At 32.2% G+C, this 18,582-nt stretch overlaps 2 protein-coding genes across 2 annotated transcripts; both read left to right on the top strand.

Moving 5' to 3' along the window:
- The first annotated feature begins 15,866 nt into the window (after positions 1 to 15,866).
- LOC111636637 lies at positions 15,867 to 16,247 on the top strand. Its single transcript, XM_023381919.1, has one exon. It carries the CDS (start codon positions 15,867 to 15,869, stop codon positions 16,245 to 16,247), a length of 381 nt encoding a protein of 126 aa, XP_023237687.1.
- Positions 16,248 to 16,914: 667 nt separating this feature from the next.
- LOC111636654 lies at positions 16,915 to 18,015 on the top strand. The gene has a single exon (XM_023381939.1). The coding sequence runs from the start codon at positions 16,915 to 16,917 to the stop codon at positions 18,013 to 18,015; it is 1,101 nt and encodes a 366-aa protein (XP_023237707.1).
- The last annotated feature ends 567 nt before the right edge of the window (positions 18,016 to 18,582 follow it).

Here is an 18,582-nt window from a genome sequence, read left to right as displayed (position 1 = left end):
CTTTTAATCAAAAGTTAAAAATAAATTCAAATCAAATCTAAATTTAAAGATGAAAAGTTAAATTAAATTTGATTGTTATTAATTCCTAAATAATAAAATTAATGTAATTAGCAATGAAACACATTTGTTCGATACTTATATAAGATTTATATATTTCAATTTTTAGTAGCAATTACACATACAGGTGCTTGTTGATCAAAGTAAAATATTTAATTAACATATAGTTAACATTAATGTTCATTCCACATACCAGGACACTCATTAAGTAATTACGATGCGAAAGGTTTTGTTTTTTCAAAGGTTTATGGTTTTAACAATAAACAATAAACTGTAATACAGTAGAGCATCGTTTATCCGAAAGGTGGTTATCCGAAACGTCTGTTATCCGAAAGCATTCAAGTCGGCAAATTTAAATTTTCGCTAGTGCTGTGGCGCTGCAATCTTCGACTATTTCTTGGGCTACTCATATATTTTACGTTTTTGATACTAAATTAACTTCTGAAGTATAATTTTTTATTGGTTTTATATTTTTCAATATATTTATTTTGTTTGTACAAAAAAAATAAGTAATTTTTAACGATACAATAGTCTTCCTTAGGCTTAACATCGACGAAAATTCAACGCGAAGCGACACGCAACGGAGAAAAATTTCAACATGGGATAAATTAATATATTTTTTCGTACATGATTCGTTATCCGAAAAATAAGTTATCCGAACCACCCCAGTCTCCAATTAATTCGGATAAACGACGCTCTACTGTATAAAATAAACGATTTACTTATTATTTATGAATACCAGTTATACAGAAACAAACTAATTATTTAATAATACACGATAAATTAAAGTTTAACCTACCACAGACGTGAACCGTGACAGTTGAAAAGATAGAAACGTAATTACAAGAACGAAACTTATCAAAATAATTGTAAATGCAATGCGCACTATACCATGAAGGTCAAAGAAAAACACTGTGCAGAATAAGAAAGTTGTCTGATACACTCCGCAACAATATACGACTGGAAAATATGCTTCATATACTACATTTACTTCTTGTATATAAGTCCATAATTCCCAATGTGTTTGAATCAAAGTGTCGATTTTAGTCTTGAGGAAATTATCTTCTTTTGTCAGTTTATCGACTACATTAGATAAATACTTGAATCTCTTTGATATCATAACGGTACCTACACCTATAACAAGAGCACAACAATCTAATTGTCCAATTCCGTAAATGCACATTAATGTAATATTCAGATTACAGAATGCCAGCTCAAACTGTGAATTAGTTATTTGTTTTAATGTAGGGTACAGAATTAAATCAACTATTGTAATAAATATCATCATTGAAAAAAATATATTTATAACATTAGCTATAAAAATGATTTCAATATTATCTGTTATTTTTTCCTCTCCTTCATATCCACAGTTATTTCTAGGAAGATAAAGTTTTCTTCGTTTAAAGAAACTAAATTGAACGGTTGGTAAACCGAATAATATAATTAGAATATATTTTACTAATATTTGATTTTTAGGAAACATTCGGATCCATCCAACACAAACTAAATTGTCCGTTATATCTTGAGCAGAAAGAATTAGGTTAGTCCACATAAATACCTCTACAACAGTTTGGTACAAATGATATAATTTTGACAGATATTTCGATTTTTCGGCAGATTGATTACAATCGCAATTTCCTAACGTTATTCCGAATATCTTTAAAGGCGTGAGGATTGGTCGTAGAAAACACACAATGCACAAACTCCGTTTTCTGTATCCTGAATACATGCTTAGTTATCGAAAGAATTAATATCAGTACAACAAAGTTTAGATCTAGATTCAGCTTAAGTTCGCGATTCTATTTCTTTGAATAAACTAAATAGCAGGTATTCTTAAAGAGATATAACTTTGACAGATAGTTCCAATTATCTGCAGATTGATTACAATTGCAATACCTAATTTTAATTCCAAATATCTCTAAGGACCTGAGGATCGGTCGTAGAAAATACACTAATGTAACTAGGAATTTTAATCTGGGTTTATATTTAGTTGTACAGTTCTATTGGAAAATATTTCTTTATATAAACTAAATGCAGTTATTCTTAAAATACAAATGTTTTTGAATAGGATATTATGAAAACAATTGATTTTTATGCTGCATTGCAGTAATGTGATCGGAAATGCATCAGTGACCTTCAGTAGTTAATGTATTACGACATTGCCTTAAAAGCCTCTCATTCGTTTTCAGATTTGAATATTTTCATCTATGTATTATAATTACTTTTTAAAATAATTTTTAAAACAAGTGAATGTTTATGAAATCGTCTACAACTTAAACAAAAATACTTTAATATTCCAAATTTTACATTTTCCTCGTGAACCACTTATTATATAATAAAACTTTGATAAAATTGCCCATCTTTATAATTAATTTTAATTGAATTCATCACAACATCGATCACTTTTAAATTTTGTATTCCACTGATCTGAACCTGTACAAAGGCGACGGCTGCTTCATTCCAAATCTTCATCAGCGCAGAACCACGAAAGGCGAAATGCCTTATTCTCACTTCAAATCTGACACTATCCATCCCCTAAATTATTCCGGCATTGAAAATCGAATAATTAAAGATTCTTATCGGCTTTTGAAGAAAACGTACTTAACTAATAAGGCCTTACTAATAACTACTAAGGCCTTACTAATAACTAATAAGGCCTCACTAATAAGGCCTTACTAATAATACTAATAAACGTACTTAACTAATAAGGTCTTAATAATTTAATTGCTTGATTTTTTAATTGGAATACATTTTGATTAAAGAACAATATTCTATTAGAACGTTTTCGATTACTGACAAATTTACATCAAAATATATTAAAGAGGCAATTGAAAACATTTTCTGAAGAATACTTGCTGCATTGTGAGGTTCCAGATCAGAAGGGGTACCCGCCAGGACTGTATCCTTTCACCATTACCGTTCAATCTGTATGCAGAAATGGCAACGAGGAAACCAGATTTGAATCAGTCTAACACTGGAGTGAAAATTGGAGGCAGGAACATCAATAATCTTTGATATGCAAATGTTACCACGCTGCTCGCGAAAAGTCAGGAAGATCTAGAGCAGCTGCTTCTAAGAGTCAAGCACGAAAGTGAAAATGTACGACTGCTTCTTAACTACAAGAAGACCAAAATAATGACTACTGCACAGAATACGGAAGTCAAAATAATGATCAACGGTGAAGAAATCAAGGTAATGAAAGATTTCATATTCCTCGGGTCCAAAATCAACCGTAATGGTGATTGCAGTCCTGAAATCAGAAGACGCATTGTCCTCGATGATCAGCATGAACAGCTTTTAGAAGAGCGAAGACACTTGCCTCTAAATTAAATGCAGATTAGTTAGCGCGATTATTTTTTCTATGGTCATATATGAATGTAAAACTTGGAATCTATAGAAAACGGACAGAAGGAAGATAAACGCTTTCGAACTGTGGTGTTGGAGACGGCTTTTGCTCCTCTCATGGACAGCGCGGATCACCAACAAAACTGTTTTAGAGAGAGTCCAGCCCAAAATCTCACTGAACACTCTAATAACCAAACAGAAATTGCCCTTTTTTAGCCATATAATGAAAACCAGCTCAATTGAGAAGGTGGTCATGCTGGGGATGGTTAGCGGGAAAAGAGTGCGAAGCCGATCGAGGAATCGGTGGCTCGACAAAATGAAAAGTGACACTGAATTATCTGTAACAGATTTGAAGGTGGCTGTGCAGGATAGAGAGTCATGGTGAGCTTTGATTTATAGTGACCGAGAGTCAGACACAACTAAACGGATAGTATAGGCCAGATTTTGAAACAGCATTTTTTTTTTTAGTAAAAATTAAAAGTTACATGGCCGACGGTTATTTACATTTAATAAAACATAATTCAAAATTTTACATAAATACAAAGTAGAACTTTGCCTCCATTCATTATTTCTTCGGACGTTTTAACACAGCAGCCGCAGTCCACAAAGGTTCACAAATACGGAGACGACTTTTCTTTAGAGGCTACGCCTCCTCAATAAAATTCAAAAAGATGGAAACGGCATCCTCTAGCAATCTTGCCAATCACTTAACAACACATTTGAGTAAAAATCAAAAATGTGAACCGCCGGGGAGGTCGTAGGGCTCCCTTTCCGGCGACAGGTCGTTAAATCTGCTCACTTGTCTGGATGGCTAAAGATTTTCTTACTGCTGGTCCCTAGAGTCGAGGACGCTCAAATGTCATGCGAGTAAAGGGAGAATATTTGGAGTCGACGATAAGATGAAGGACATAAACGAGTAAGGAGTTTAACAAGGAGTGAAACTACCATTTTAAGAAATATAAAACAAAATTTATTGAAATAAGCAAAATTGACAAAAAGACTACACAAATCTCGTTCTTAAACCGCCTAACAGCTCGAGAGAGAGTTTACACTCTTTTTCATACCTCTTTTCGTGGCGAGTAAGTCCATGTAGGAACTTAATAGTTCAATAAAAGGTGGTTTTAATCCAAATGAGCACAATTATAAAAAGTTCGCGACTTTGGCGATGATCGGATGTTCGTAGATCGGAATGTCGACGGGTTCGAAGAATCGGCGCGATGTCGTCTGTCCGGCTTTCGTTTTGAGACTCCCCCGAGAGGGGGTAAGAACTGTCTTTTATACTTTTTGTGGGGAATTTCCACCACGTGATCGGATGTTTGTAAGCTAAATGTTATAGGTGTTCCAGGGACCTAATACAAGTGACGAAATTTGAATGCTAACTATAAACTTTTGTGCAAGTCGAGCTGCAAGTTATGCGAGAACAATAGAATGTTCATGGTTATAACAGGAAGGTTTACACATTCCCGGCTAAGATCATTTTTTCTTCCAATTCGTTACATAAACGAAAGTGGATTAATTACAATTTTTGTTAATAAATTCCATATCTTACAAAAATTATATGACAATGTATATATTAAAAAATTATATGGCCGACTGTATTTACATTTAATGGAACATAAGTAAAAATATAGCCAGAGGACACCGTTTCTATGTTTTTTTTTCATTTTCTTGCGAATGGGTAGCCTCTAAAGAAAAGTCGTCTCCGTATTGTGAATCTTTGGAAACTGTCACTGGTGTGTTAAAACGACGGAAGAAATAATGAATGGAGGCAAAGTTCTACTTTGAATTTACGTAATCTTCTTCTTATTTTTACACCGCAGTTTCTCCTACATGTAGCGCTATCTGTTATCATACTTTTACAAACTTCTGCTTTTCGCTAATTCATTGCTAATTGCTAAAATTGTTTGTAAACTTTAAAAACATATTTGTCATCCATAAATAGTGTAGTTCACTAATAAACAAATTAGTAGAAATAAAAATAATTGTAGCTGTTTATGGAAAATTATATATTTGTTGATGCTATACATATACAAATAGAGAAAATAAAATATAATTATTTTTCTGTATTTTATACGCAAAACTTCTACTCGTTTTGTATCATTCTTTTGCTTATACTGCCCATCAAGATTCTTTACTAGAAATAAGTAGAAATTATACTTTTAATAAAGTAACTGTTTTAAGCATATTTCCATACTGATTAATAAGGTATCAACAAATAACCTCANTATACTGCAAATCAAGATTCTTTACTAGAAATAAGTAGAAATTATACTTTTAATAAAGTGACTGTTTTAAGCATCCATACTGATTAATTAAGGTATCAACAAATAATCTCATACTTCCAATACAAGCGGAAACAATTTGCATGTTCCCGCTTGTAACAAAGAAAAATTTTTTTTATAAATGTTCAAATCTTTCATAATATATATTTAATAATTTATCGATACAGGTAATAAATTTGTCAAGAGATGGAGCTCTTGAAACACTGCACCTAGTTCCATAACTCTTTTTTTTGTTCGTATAGTCCCAACTGTATTAGGACACAAGTCACGACGAAAAGAGAAAATCATGTTGTTCGGTATCATTCGTGTTAGTTCAGAAAAAATTGTATGTTCGGATAGGGAGCGCGTTTATAACGATTTTTTTTATTGGTTTTTAAAAAACGAGCGGGAAAAAGGACGGAAAGATGGCGTCTACGTATTGCATGGTGTGATGACGATTTTTTATCTGTTCAACTTGTATTGGTTCAGTTTATATTAAAAGTAGCTAAGAATGTTTATGCTTCTTTGTATCATTTGTCCGGAAACATTGCGAAGGCTCACTGACACATGTACCAAAATGTAAATGCTTATCCAGTAATTAAAATATTCTATGCATTAATAAAACAATGAAGCAATAAATTTAATTTTATTTAATGGTTATAATTTTAAATGTAGGAACATTACATTTAAGAATAACAAAGCGTTTCGCCATATTTATTTGCACTCATGTAGATTTAAAAAATTCAGAAATAAGTTGTGTCTTTGTAAAAATATTTAAGTTCAAAAGTTTCAATTCTTTTTCAGCAACGTTACGCAACGTGTTTCTCAATATTTTACTCATTTTGAAACTGCTGATGTGTTTTTTTTAATTGTGTAGCGTTATTTGTTACGTGATACTGTTCAAAACCTATTTATGTTTTTAATTATTATACAATAGCAAAAATCTTAAAACAAATTGTCGTACAGATGTCTTAACATACCCGACTGTATCTCGCGGTGTCGAGAAAGAAATAAAAAGATGTCTTAACATTTTATGTGATACACTCGAGAATCTAACCTTCGCGTTTAGTAAAGAGTAAAATTTTTGACATTTTTCATATTTGAAATTCTTCTGATAAGTCTACAGTTGACATCTTCGAATACAATACTTCCTTTTTCTGTAATAAGTCTGCTTATATTCGAAGATTTTCGTCTGTGAGCCAGTCATCAAATCAGACAATCCGACTTTATTGAATTAGATCTTCAATCTTAATTTTACAAGAAGGAGGTTGTTTGGCTACTAAAAGTTCCACGAAGACAGACAACGCTGAATATACGGCACTCATAAACTGTAACAAAATATTTAGAAGCTATTGTAAATATGCAAATTANTTTACATTTTCCTCGTGAACCACTTATTATATAATAAAACTTTGATAAAATTGCCCATCTTTATAATTAATTTTAATTGAATTCATCACAACATCGATCACTTTTAAATTTTGTATTTCACTGATCTGAACCTCTACAAAGGCGATGACAGCTTCATTCCAAATAGGCTTGAGCACAGAATCACGAAAAGCGAAGTGCCTTATCTTAAGTCGAAGTCTCAGACAATATCCATTCCCTAAATTATTCTGGCATAGAAAAACGGAATAAATATTTTTATCTGCCAATGAAGAAAGCGTACTTAACTAATAAGGTCTTACGTCTTAATAATTTAATTGCTTGATTTTTTAATTGGAATACATTTTGATTAAAGAACAATATTCTATTAAAACGTTTTCGATTACTGACAAATTTACATCAAAAAATATTAAAGAAACAATTGAAAACATTTTCTGAAGAATACTTTCTGCATTGTGAGGAGAAATTGGTTTTTTATTTGGATTAAATTCTTAGAGAATTTTGTAGTTGATGATGAGAGATTATAATTAGACATTAATAAATCAGCTCATAGTAGAGTGTTATAAATCAATTAAAATTGATTATAAAGGAAGAACTTTTGACTACAGTCTTATTATGTCACAAGTGTTTCTGAAAAATATATAAAATTTTAAACAAAATTTAATTTCAATGATTAAAATATTTTTTATTTCATTTATGAAATTTTTTACGAAATTTCACTGAAATAGATTATGTTGTAAAAGGGAAGATTTTATATAAGAAATATTTAGGAATTTTAGATTATAATATTTAAATAATGAAATTGAAGTTAGATGCTTTTAAGATATTGATCTTATAGATTTACACTTTTGCTATTAAAGGCCACCGATGCACTTTCTGTCACGTGACGACAATATAAACGTGTAGTCTATCGTTTGCGTAATATCGAATCAAAAAGATTTTCTCTTTTCTCGTATAGGCCCTAAAATAAATCGAATGCAAGGTTTATGTCAGGACCTTGTAGATTAAAAATTAATNTATTCACTAATTGAAGTATCATACCAATTGTTTTCATTAAAAAAAGTTATGTCGACGTGTCTTCGAAGTGAAAACAAACAAGTTTTAAATAACAGCATACATGATAACATGAAGAAACCCAGGATATTTTTTTAAATTTTTAAGTTTTAAATAGTTTAATGCTCCAGTAGAAAAGAACAATTAAATATACAAATCTTACTCAGATCATTTTAATCCTTCTTTTTTTCCTCTAATGTACAGCTTATGGGCTAAATATAATCATTTTTTAATACATTGTAATACATTGCATAATTAATAGCAATTAACTGTAAATCAGTTATAGTTCCTTATATAATATTTATATTTATTTTGTCTGATATTATAATTTTTGCCATTAATAACGCATTCTTTATTTTAAAAATAAGATGCAATATTAATTTTACATAGTTTTACGGACTCAGACTAAGGTTATGACTTGGCATTTGTTATTATGTACTGTACAAGTAAAATATTTTAAGATCTCGAAAGGAATTATCTATAGATCATACTACAATGATCTACTGCAAAACCAGAATTGTATGATTATATTTTCACGGTATGTTTTGTAGAATTTATGACCCCACTGCCAAGGAGAATTATATTTTATATTGACAGATTACCTAAAACAGGCCTCTATGCATAGTGAATAGATCTCACACTTATCCTTATCTTTATTATGTAACCTTACCGAAAGATTGTTTTGACTGTAGAAGTTCTAATATAAATTTAGTAATATTTTATATCAGATTAAAGATTTNCAAACTCTGTTTTCTGTATCCTGAATACATGCTTAGTTATCGAAGGAATTAATATCAGTACGACTGAGTTTAGATCTAGATTCAGCTTAAGTTCGCGATTCTATTTCTTTGAATAAACTAAAAGCAAATATTTTAAAAGAGATATAACTTTGACAGATAGCTCCAATTATCTGCAGATTGATTACAATTGTTAAATTTTAATTCGAAATATCTCTAAGGACGTAAGGATCGGCCATAGAAAACACATTAATGTAACCAGGAATTTTAATCTGGGTTTATATTTAGTTGTACAGTTCTATTGGAAAATATTTCTTTATATAAACTAAATGCAGTTATTCTTAAAATATAAATGTTTTTGAATAGGATATTATGAAAACAATTGATTTTTATGCTGCATTGCAGTAATGTGATCGGAAATGCATCAGTGACCTTCAGTAGTTAATGTATTACGACATTGCCTTAAAAGCCTCTCATTTGTTTTCAGATTTGAATATTTTTATCTAAGTATTATAATTACTTTTTAAAATAATTTTTAAAACAAGTGAATGTTCATGGAATCTTCTACAACTTAAACAAAAATACTTTAATATTCCAAATTTTACATTTTCCTCGTGAACCACTTATTATATAATAAAACTTTGATAAAATTGCCCATCTTTATAATTAATTTTAATTGAATTCATCACAACATCGATCACTTTTAAATTTTGTATTCCACTGATCTGAACCTGTACAAAGGCGATGGCTGCTTCATTCCAAATCTTNCCATAATCACAGATAAAACAATTTACCACAACAGACCAGACATCACACTCATTGACAAACACAATAAAATCACATACATTATAGACATAGCCATTCCAAACACTCACAATGTACAAAACACATGCACTGAAAAAATTAGCAAGTACACAGAACTCGCCCAGGAAATAAGGCATCTGTGGAGGATGGATAGGGTGCTTATTGTACCTGTTGTTCTCTCCTGTACAGGTGTGATACCACACACACTACACAAAAGCCTGGAAACATTAGAATTGAGTAGAAATACATACATAACACTACAGAAGGCCACTATATTGAATACATGCCACATTGTTAGGAAATTCCTGAATGCAGACACTGACACACTTATTTAATTTTAGTTTTGTTTTGGTTGCTATGCCTTGACTCTGGTCCGGCATAGTACACAGCCACCGGTGTGAACCGAGTAAATCCCACTAAACCCAACATAATAATAATAATAAGCGCAGTGCCCAAACAGTTAGGAGTTGATATTTGAAATTTGGTACACAGATAGGGCACGTCATGAAAACGCACACTAAGAAGGGATTTTTCGAAATTCCCCCCGGGGGGGAGAGAGACAGGATTAAAACTTCTATATACATTATGGATACGAGCCCAAACGGTTAGGAGTTGAAAGTTGAAATTTGGTACACAGTTAGGGTACGTTAGGAGAACGCACACTAAGAAGGAATTTTTCGAAATTCTTCCCCACGGGGGAGAGGGACAGGATTAAGGCTTAACACTTCCATCAACAATGGAGGTGTTAAGTAACAATGGAAGTACTAAGTAACAATGGAAGTACTAAGTAACAATGGAAGTGTTAAGTAACAATGGAAGTTTTAAGTAACAATAAAAGTTTTAAGTAACAATGGAAGTGTCAACAATGGAAATGTTACGTAACAATGGAATTGTTAAGAGAAAGCGACGTGCAATACGCAGATGCAGTTTTTTTCGTTTTTGCGGGAAGTCGAACATATTTTTAGACCCATCTAAAAATTTTCTAATTAGTCTGGAAACAAGGGGACCCATTTCTTGCATTCTGTGAAAACGGGTAAGGTTGACTGTAACGTAAAAATCTTTATATTAGTTATCGTTACTTTTGCCCGAGCAACGCCGGGCCCACCTGCTAGTATTTAAATAATGAATTTGAAGTTAGATGCTTTTAAGATATTGATCTCATAGATTTACACTTTTGCTATTAAAGGCCACCGATGCACTTTCTGTCACGTGACGACAATATAAACGTGTTGTCTATCGTTTACGTAATATCGAATCAAAAAAATTTTCTCTTTTCTCTTATAGTCCCTAAAATAAATCGAATGCAAGGTTTATGTCAGGACGTTGTATATTAAAAATTCATTAATAAATTAATCGCTAAAACGTCAATCGAAATATCCTTTTTTTGTTCGATGAAATCTCGACTATTTTACGTTTTTTTTTACTGTTACCAATACTGAATATAGCAAATAATAACAATAATAAATCTGTAAACATCCAAAAATAGTTTAAAGGTTAATTTATACTTTCTCGGTTTCGTTATATGTAAGAGGGAAAGTATAAGAGATTTGTTAAAAAATGATGCCCCGTGCTTTTTCAGTTTTCGACTTGGAAAACTTGAAACATCGAGAAATGTAAAAATAATTCGGATTTTTTTCTGTACATATGGATGTTAATGTGAATGCAGCATGATTTTGTTCACCCTGTGTGAAGCTTAATTTCTGTGCTTTTTGTCGAAAATTTGGCAGGGAGTTTAGTTTGTTAGAGGGATTGAAGGTATTAAATTTTTGTGATAATGGGTCGAGAGAATGGTGAAGTAAAGAGGGTATCTTAAGTGGTGTCAGCATTTACAATTGTTCTACAAAATTCATACCTGCCTTCAAAATTAAGCTTTTTGCCATTTTATAATAGTTATAAATATAAACATTTAAAAAATTTAATATAATATCAGATGGTGGGACATAAATATTATATGTTGCGGGTTAAGTTGAGAAAGTCGTTGCTGGTTTATTTTAGCTGTAGACTTTTTGCTTCAATCTAACTGAAAATCCTACAATTTCGCAGGGGAAATTGGGAAATGCATAATTTTCGATTTAACAATAATTTATTATTAGATTTTTAGGGGTGCTGCAGCCAGGATCAGGTCATGCTGGCTATGGCTCCAAAAACTCTTGGTTTTTACAACACCCCTTGATATAACTATAGATATAAGGAAGTACTAATTGTGTTGAAATTCACTTTGCTTTTAATTTCACATATTTTTAGTTTTGACTTTATGCCAGTAGAAAACTTTTTAACCGAATATTTATTAAAGATGATTAGTATCCGGAAACGTTATTAATTAATTGTTTTGTAAAATTTTTTGTTAAATCTTTTGTTAAATCTTGTTTTGTTAAACCTCCCTGTTTTTGTTAGTTTGCTTTATTTTTGCTATTTTTCTTTACATTATAAATCTTGGCCGTTTTCAATATTGTTACCTTATGTTTTTTGTAATTATAGATCGTTGTCTCGTTGTCTTGATTATTTTTTTAATTTTACACTTATATTTATTAATTCCGTATCTGAAGGAGAAGGTGCGGTTGGAAATATCGGTGGAGGAATTTCCGCCGGAGGTGGCGGAAGAACCGACGTAACTAACCGATCGTGAAGATGTCCTCGGACGTAAAGTTCGGGTTTGATCAAGCAACATAGAACCAATCCTACAAATACCATTACGGAACCTACAGTAAGGAAGACGATGGATACAACCATGTGCACTTCTAATGCCATGTTGATCTTTCTGGAAATAAATAAATAAATAACCTAAATATACTACATTTAAAACAGAATAGAAAAATCGAAAAGTATCATTTAAAATTTAAGTGTTTTTCTATACGCAATATAGTAGAGCATCGATTATCCGACCCCCAATTAACCGTCACTTCGGTTAACCGACCGTGTTCTAGTCGGCAAATTCAAATGTCCGCTAGTGATGTAGCGCCACAATATTTGGTTATGTCTTGGCTATTTAATGTTATTTTTACATGTTTTAGCTGGCAACACCGGATCGACCATGAAAGGGAGCCTGTATTTGAAGGAGGCTTAATTTTCTAATTTTCAACGATACAATAGCGACGATTATTATTTTTTAAAAAATTTGATAGGCTTAACATGGAGGAAAATTCATCGCGAAGTAGGTTAATAGCGATATACTAATATACTAATTGGGATATAATAATATACTACACTAGTAATGGATTTTTTCATACTTTTCGGTTATCCGACTTTTCAATTAATCCGACCAACCCCAATTCCCAATTGAGTCGGATTATCGATGCTCTACTGTAGTTGGATAAGGCAATGATCTATCAATGGGTATTGCATGCCAGGACTTTCTATACGAATCTATAGGAATCTAGCCTCTATTTTGGTATTAGACAAGTGAAGAAAACGCGGAAAACTCCATGTGGCCAGTCCTTTGGTGAGGTGCAAACCCGCGACCACAAACTGGATCAGAAAGTTCTAGGAGGAATTTTTAACATCTCTTATATGGTGGCATCTGCCTCCATATGCCTCAAAATAAAGATCGATTGCGTCGTGGTGCTTCTCAGATTTTATTTTATCCCGAAGTGTAATAGAAAATGAATTGTAAAGAGACTTTTATAGACTACTATGTTTCAGTTTGTTAGTTACATTTTTCGTGTATTATTAAATAATTAGTCTTAGAAACTTTATAAACTTCACTGTAAGTAAAATTTTAAGGTTTAATCGAAATTGAGTTTCAGTGGTATTTATAACCTATTTATAAATAATAAGTCGCTTATTTTATATTACAATTTTATTAAAATAATAAAAATTTGAAAAGTAAAAGTGTTCGCATCGTAAGTACCTAATAAGTGTCCTATTATTTGTGGAATGAAGGATAACGTTAACTATATGTTAATAACAGTGGCGTAGCGTGGATGTAAGCCGCCCGGGGCGGAAGAAAATTTCGCCCACCTTATTTAGGTATCTCAATTTAAAAGACAAATTCAGTTTCGTCACAGAATAAGTAATGAAAATTTTTGTGCTAGTGTTGCCACCTTATTAAAATCGCCGACCCGGACTGCAGGTGAGGTTTGTTCGAATAGAAGTTCCTGACGCATGCGTATGTCATTTTGCAATGCGAAGAATAATGTGCAGTGCATGCCGGTTCTAAATCAGTTACAGTTAGCGACTAGTGAGACTTGGATAGGAGTAACGCAAGTGACCTAGCTGTATTGGATATTGGAGGTGTATATATATACGAATAAATAGTAGAAACAAAAAAAAAGTCAACAGGTCGCGCACGATATCCCCGGACGGCGAGTCGATTCCCAAACTATCTGGTATGGTATGGTATTCCGTGCTCATTTCAATCGGTCCGTGTCGTAGGTGGACGAAAATATGAAATAAAATGGTTCAAATTCTTACAAGATATTATTATTATTTATTGTCAAATTTTGCCGCCCGCTAAAACGTAATTTTGCCGCCCCCTAAAAAGTGCCGCCCGGGGCGGGCCGCCTCTGCCACTCCCACTACGCTACGCTACTGGTTAATAAAATATTTTGGTTTGCTCAATAAGCGCTTGTACTGTACATGCAGTAATTAATTGCTACTAAAAATTGAGTTATACAAATCTTTTTGAAGTATCGATCGAATATTTATCTAAAGCCATTTGATTTCAGATAATATTGTGCAACTTGTTGTATGCTATTATCCTTCACTGTAATCTTCTTGAGTTATTTATTTGATATCAGATTTTTAAAACAGTCTCTTAGAAAAGCTAATTAAACTCAGACAATCAACTTCTATTCCTTGAAATTTTCGACTTTGCTCGGAAATTCAACGATTTATAAAAATAGCTCATAAACAATCCTATTCTGGAGATCTGATAATAATTACTTTTAAAAATTTTAACCTATAAACGCAGAGAACGAATAAATTTCTGTTTTATGCTGTTCTCAATGTTGTAACGATGATGACTTAAGAGACTGTCATCATAAACTCTTAAATGTGTTTCATTACTAATTTCATTTAATTTATTACATTTAATTTATTATTTGGGAATAAATAGCAATCGAATTTAATTTAACGTTTTACTTTTAATTATTGATTTGATTTGAATTTTTTTTACCTTTTGCTTAGAATTTATATTTTTTTAACAATTTGTCATAAAATGATAAGTAATTGTCAATGCCCATGTATTATTATAAGTAGGCCTATAAATTAGGAAAATGGTTATACTTACGATCTCTACGTTACAGGAGAGAAAGAACGATTAAAATGATATTTGAATAAGATTTGTATATTTCATTGTTACTTTATTACTTTTTACTAAAGAATTAAACTATTTAAATTTCTCTGTTTTCAGGTCGAATTCTGTTTTAAATAAAAAAACAATTGGTATGATATCTCAATTAGTAAATATTCTAATTTATTAGAAAATCTCCTTTGATTTGGATATACATTTGCATATATTATATAATTATATAATACATAAGAATTTATACAAGAATTATTCTTTATGATAATAATTTCAATTTTTCAAGCTGTACGAGAAGTTCATCGAAATCGATAAATTATGTTCAGCCGATCTACCGTTAGAAACTAAAATGAAGGTAAGACAAATAAATTTAAATTTTTAAATTGATTTCTGAAATTAACATATAAAATAGAAATATTATTACTTTGTAAAATGCTAAATTTCATGAAAACATATGGGAAAACTTCATTTGAAATAAACGCCTTATGTTAAAAAGAACTTCTTCATTCGAGTAAGCTCATTTAATATATTTTTTCATGCTTTATTAAATCAGTAGAAATATTACTTATAATTGCAAGTATTGCACACGAAAAAACTTTTATTCATAAAAATCATATTTAATTTAGAAGGCTATGATTTGCTTCGCTTATATGAAGAAAGCACGAACACCATTTATCGCACGTAAGCAGTGGTCAATGGCCAATATGGTCATGAATTACATGATCAACACGCAAACAAATAAAGATGGAAGCAATACACAGAGCATCTTTACGTCAGTAAAACGGAAGTTGATACCCAAGGTATTGAAGAGGAAAAACTTACAGAGCTGGAGCCAGATATCTTAGAACAGGTGGTATGGGCACTCAAACAGCTGGCTAGCCACAAGGCCCCAGAAATGGATGAAATATCAGCAGAGTTACTGAAACCTTTACCATTAAATGTTTTAACAGCACTGTGCCGAAATGTGTGGAAGAATGGCCAATGTCCAAAGGATTTCAAAAGATGTATTTTTATCCCCATACCAACAAAGAGGATACCAAAGATTGCTCCAACTATCGCATCATCGCTCTGATTTCACACGCTAGTAAGACTCTACTGGAGATCATTCAACAAGTACTCAACCACAGACAGGGAGATTTCCGAAAAGGAAGAGGCACATTTGATCATATCGCTAACCTTCATTGGATGATGGAAACAGCGAGGGAATACCAAAAAGATCTATACATGTGTCTCATTGATTACTCAAAGGCTTTCGATTGTATTGATCATGACAAGTTGTGGAAGTGCCTCAAGGAAATGGAAATCTCACCGCATCTCACCCAGCTCATACGATCGTTATATTCTAAACAGAAGCCGCTGTAAGGACTCCATATTGTGATACACACTGGTTCAAGATCAGAACGGGTACCCGCCAGGACTGTATCCTTTCACCATCACCGTTCAATCTGTATGCAGAGATGGCAACGAGGAAACCAGATTTGAATCAGTCTAACACTGGAGTGAAAATTGGAGGCAGGAACATCAATAATCTTTGATATGCAAATGTTACCACTCTCGCGAAAAGTCAGGAAGATCTAGAGCAGCTGATTCTAAGAGTCAAGCACGAAAGTGCAAATGTACGACTGCTTCTTAACTTCAAGAAGACCAAAATAATGACTACTGCACAGAATACGAAAGTCAAAATAATGATCAACGGTAAAGAAATCGAGGTAATGAAAGATTTCATATTCCTCGGGTCCAAAATCAACCGTAATGGTGATTGCAGTCGTGAAATCAGAAGACACATTGTCCTCGATGATCAGCATGAACAGCTTTTAGAAGAGCGAAGACACTTGCCTCCAAATTAAATGCAGATTAGTTAGCGCGATTATTTTTTCTATGGTCATATATGAATGTAAAACTTGGAATCTATAGAAAACGGACAGAAGGAAGATAAACGCTTTCGAACTATGGTTTTGGTGTATGGGGTTGGGCTGCAAGAAAAGTGCATGTAAGACGTAAATTAATATCTTCACAGCGACGTGCTCTTATGTTAATAACTAAAGCTTATCGTACAACTAGTAACGCAAGTCTACAGGTCATTGCAAGGAAACCACCTCTGGATCTATACATTGAACAAAGAAACAAAATACAGCAAGTTAAAAAGGGAGAAACTATACAAATAGATTCTATATATATTACTCATGACGAGGTTGAATGGACATATCCCTTCAGTGAAATCAGTACTTATAGTATCTCAATGGAACACGATAATTCAGATACGAATAATCGAACATTGGTTATTTACACTGATGGATCCAGACATGATGGCAAAGTTGGCTCCTCCTTTGTTGTTTATGAAAATAATGTCGAAGTTTATAATCAATCTATACGTCTACATGAAAGATGTACTATCTTTCAAGCAGAACTTTATGCTATTAAAAAGGCAATTACGTGGACTATACAAACCCAGAATAATGAGACAATAATTTTATATACGGACTCACGTTCGGCATATAACATTATTTATAGTAATAAGTTACACCATCTAGCAGAAGATATACGAAATTTAATACGCCATGCAACGTGTAATATTAAAATACACTGGGTCAAAGCGCACCAAGGCGTTACTGGAAATGAAAGAGCCGATATGCTAGCCAAATATGCTGCTGAGAATACAGCGCTACCTATTGAATACGATAAACTCAGTGTTAACACCTTAAAGAAAATAATTTGGGAAGAGACTATAAAGATATGGCAGCAACAATGGGATCAAAACAGTTCCCATATCACCTATAAATTTATTCCAGATTTGAAACACTTTTATTCAATTAAGTATTTTTATCCTAGTCACATCACAAGTCAAATATTTACCAACCATGGAAAATTTGCCTCATATTTAACTCGATTTACATCTAGAAATGACGATACTTGTCCTACTTGTCATATAACTGACGGTTCAGAACACTATTTCTACGACTGTGTTATGTTCTGCAGAGAGAGATTGGAAATGAGGATCTTTATGGACGAACAAGGCATTAACTGGCCATGCAAACTTTCTGATATATGGGCTAATCAGGACATTTACAATGCCTTTAATAAACTAGCAGATAGCATCTATAAGATTACAAATCAGATTATACGTAACTAAGAGTATTATAAGTTTATTAGTTTCATTTAAACTTTAATGAGTATACTTTACTATGTACTTAACGTTGTATGTACTGATATTTTATTTTACAATAAGGGTATGTTTGAAGAATTATTAGTAGGTATTGTAAGAAATATATAGATATTAATTAAATGAATTTGGTAATATTTTGGTGAATATTGAGATGATGATTAAATATTAAACATATTGATTATGTTTTTGGATAGATAATAATCAGAATTTATTTTGTCATTTTGGTATAAGTCAACCTGACGACGAAAAGTATAAATGCATAGAGTAATCTTGAAAACAGGAAATTAGTGGACTGTTCCCGTATTATACTGAAATGGATTGATACCACTCAATAAATACAGAAGTGCTACAAAATGCAGAGAAAACTGAAAATATTAATACGCTAATACATAAACATATAGATTTTGGTATCCATAGGAGACAAGGACATGTGCAATTGAACGTACGACTTGCAGATAGTGCTTAGTGCGAACTTTTAATTGGCACTGAACTCCTTTCCGAAATTTATGACTAGCGGTACTGGACCTCTAAAAT

This window comes from Centruroides sculpturatus, unplaced genomic scaffold, assembly GCF_000671375.1.
Source record: "Centruroides sculpturatus isolate CEXI.00-Female unplaced genomic scaffold, Cexi_2.0 scaffold685, whole genome shotgun sequence".
NCBI lineage: Eukaryota > Metazoa > Arthropoda > Arachnida > Scorpiones > Buthidae > Centruroides > Centruroides sculpturatus.
Note: the sequence above shows the minus strand (reverse complement) of the source record. Positions and strands in the feature narration are given on the sequence as shown.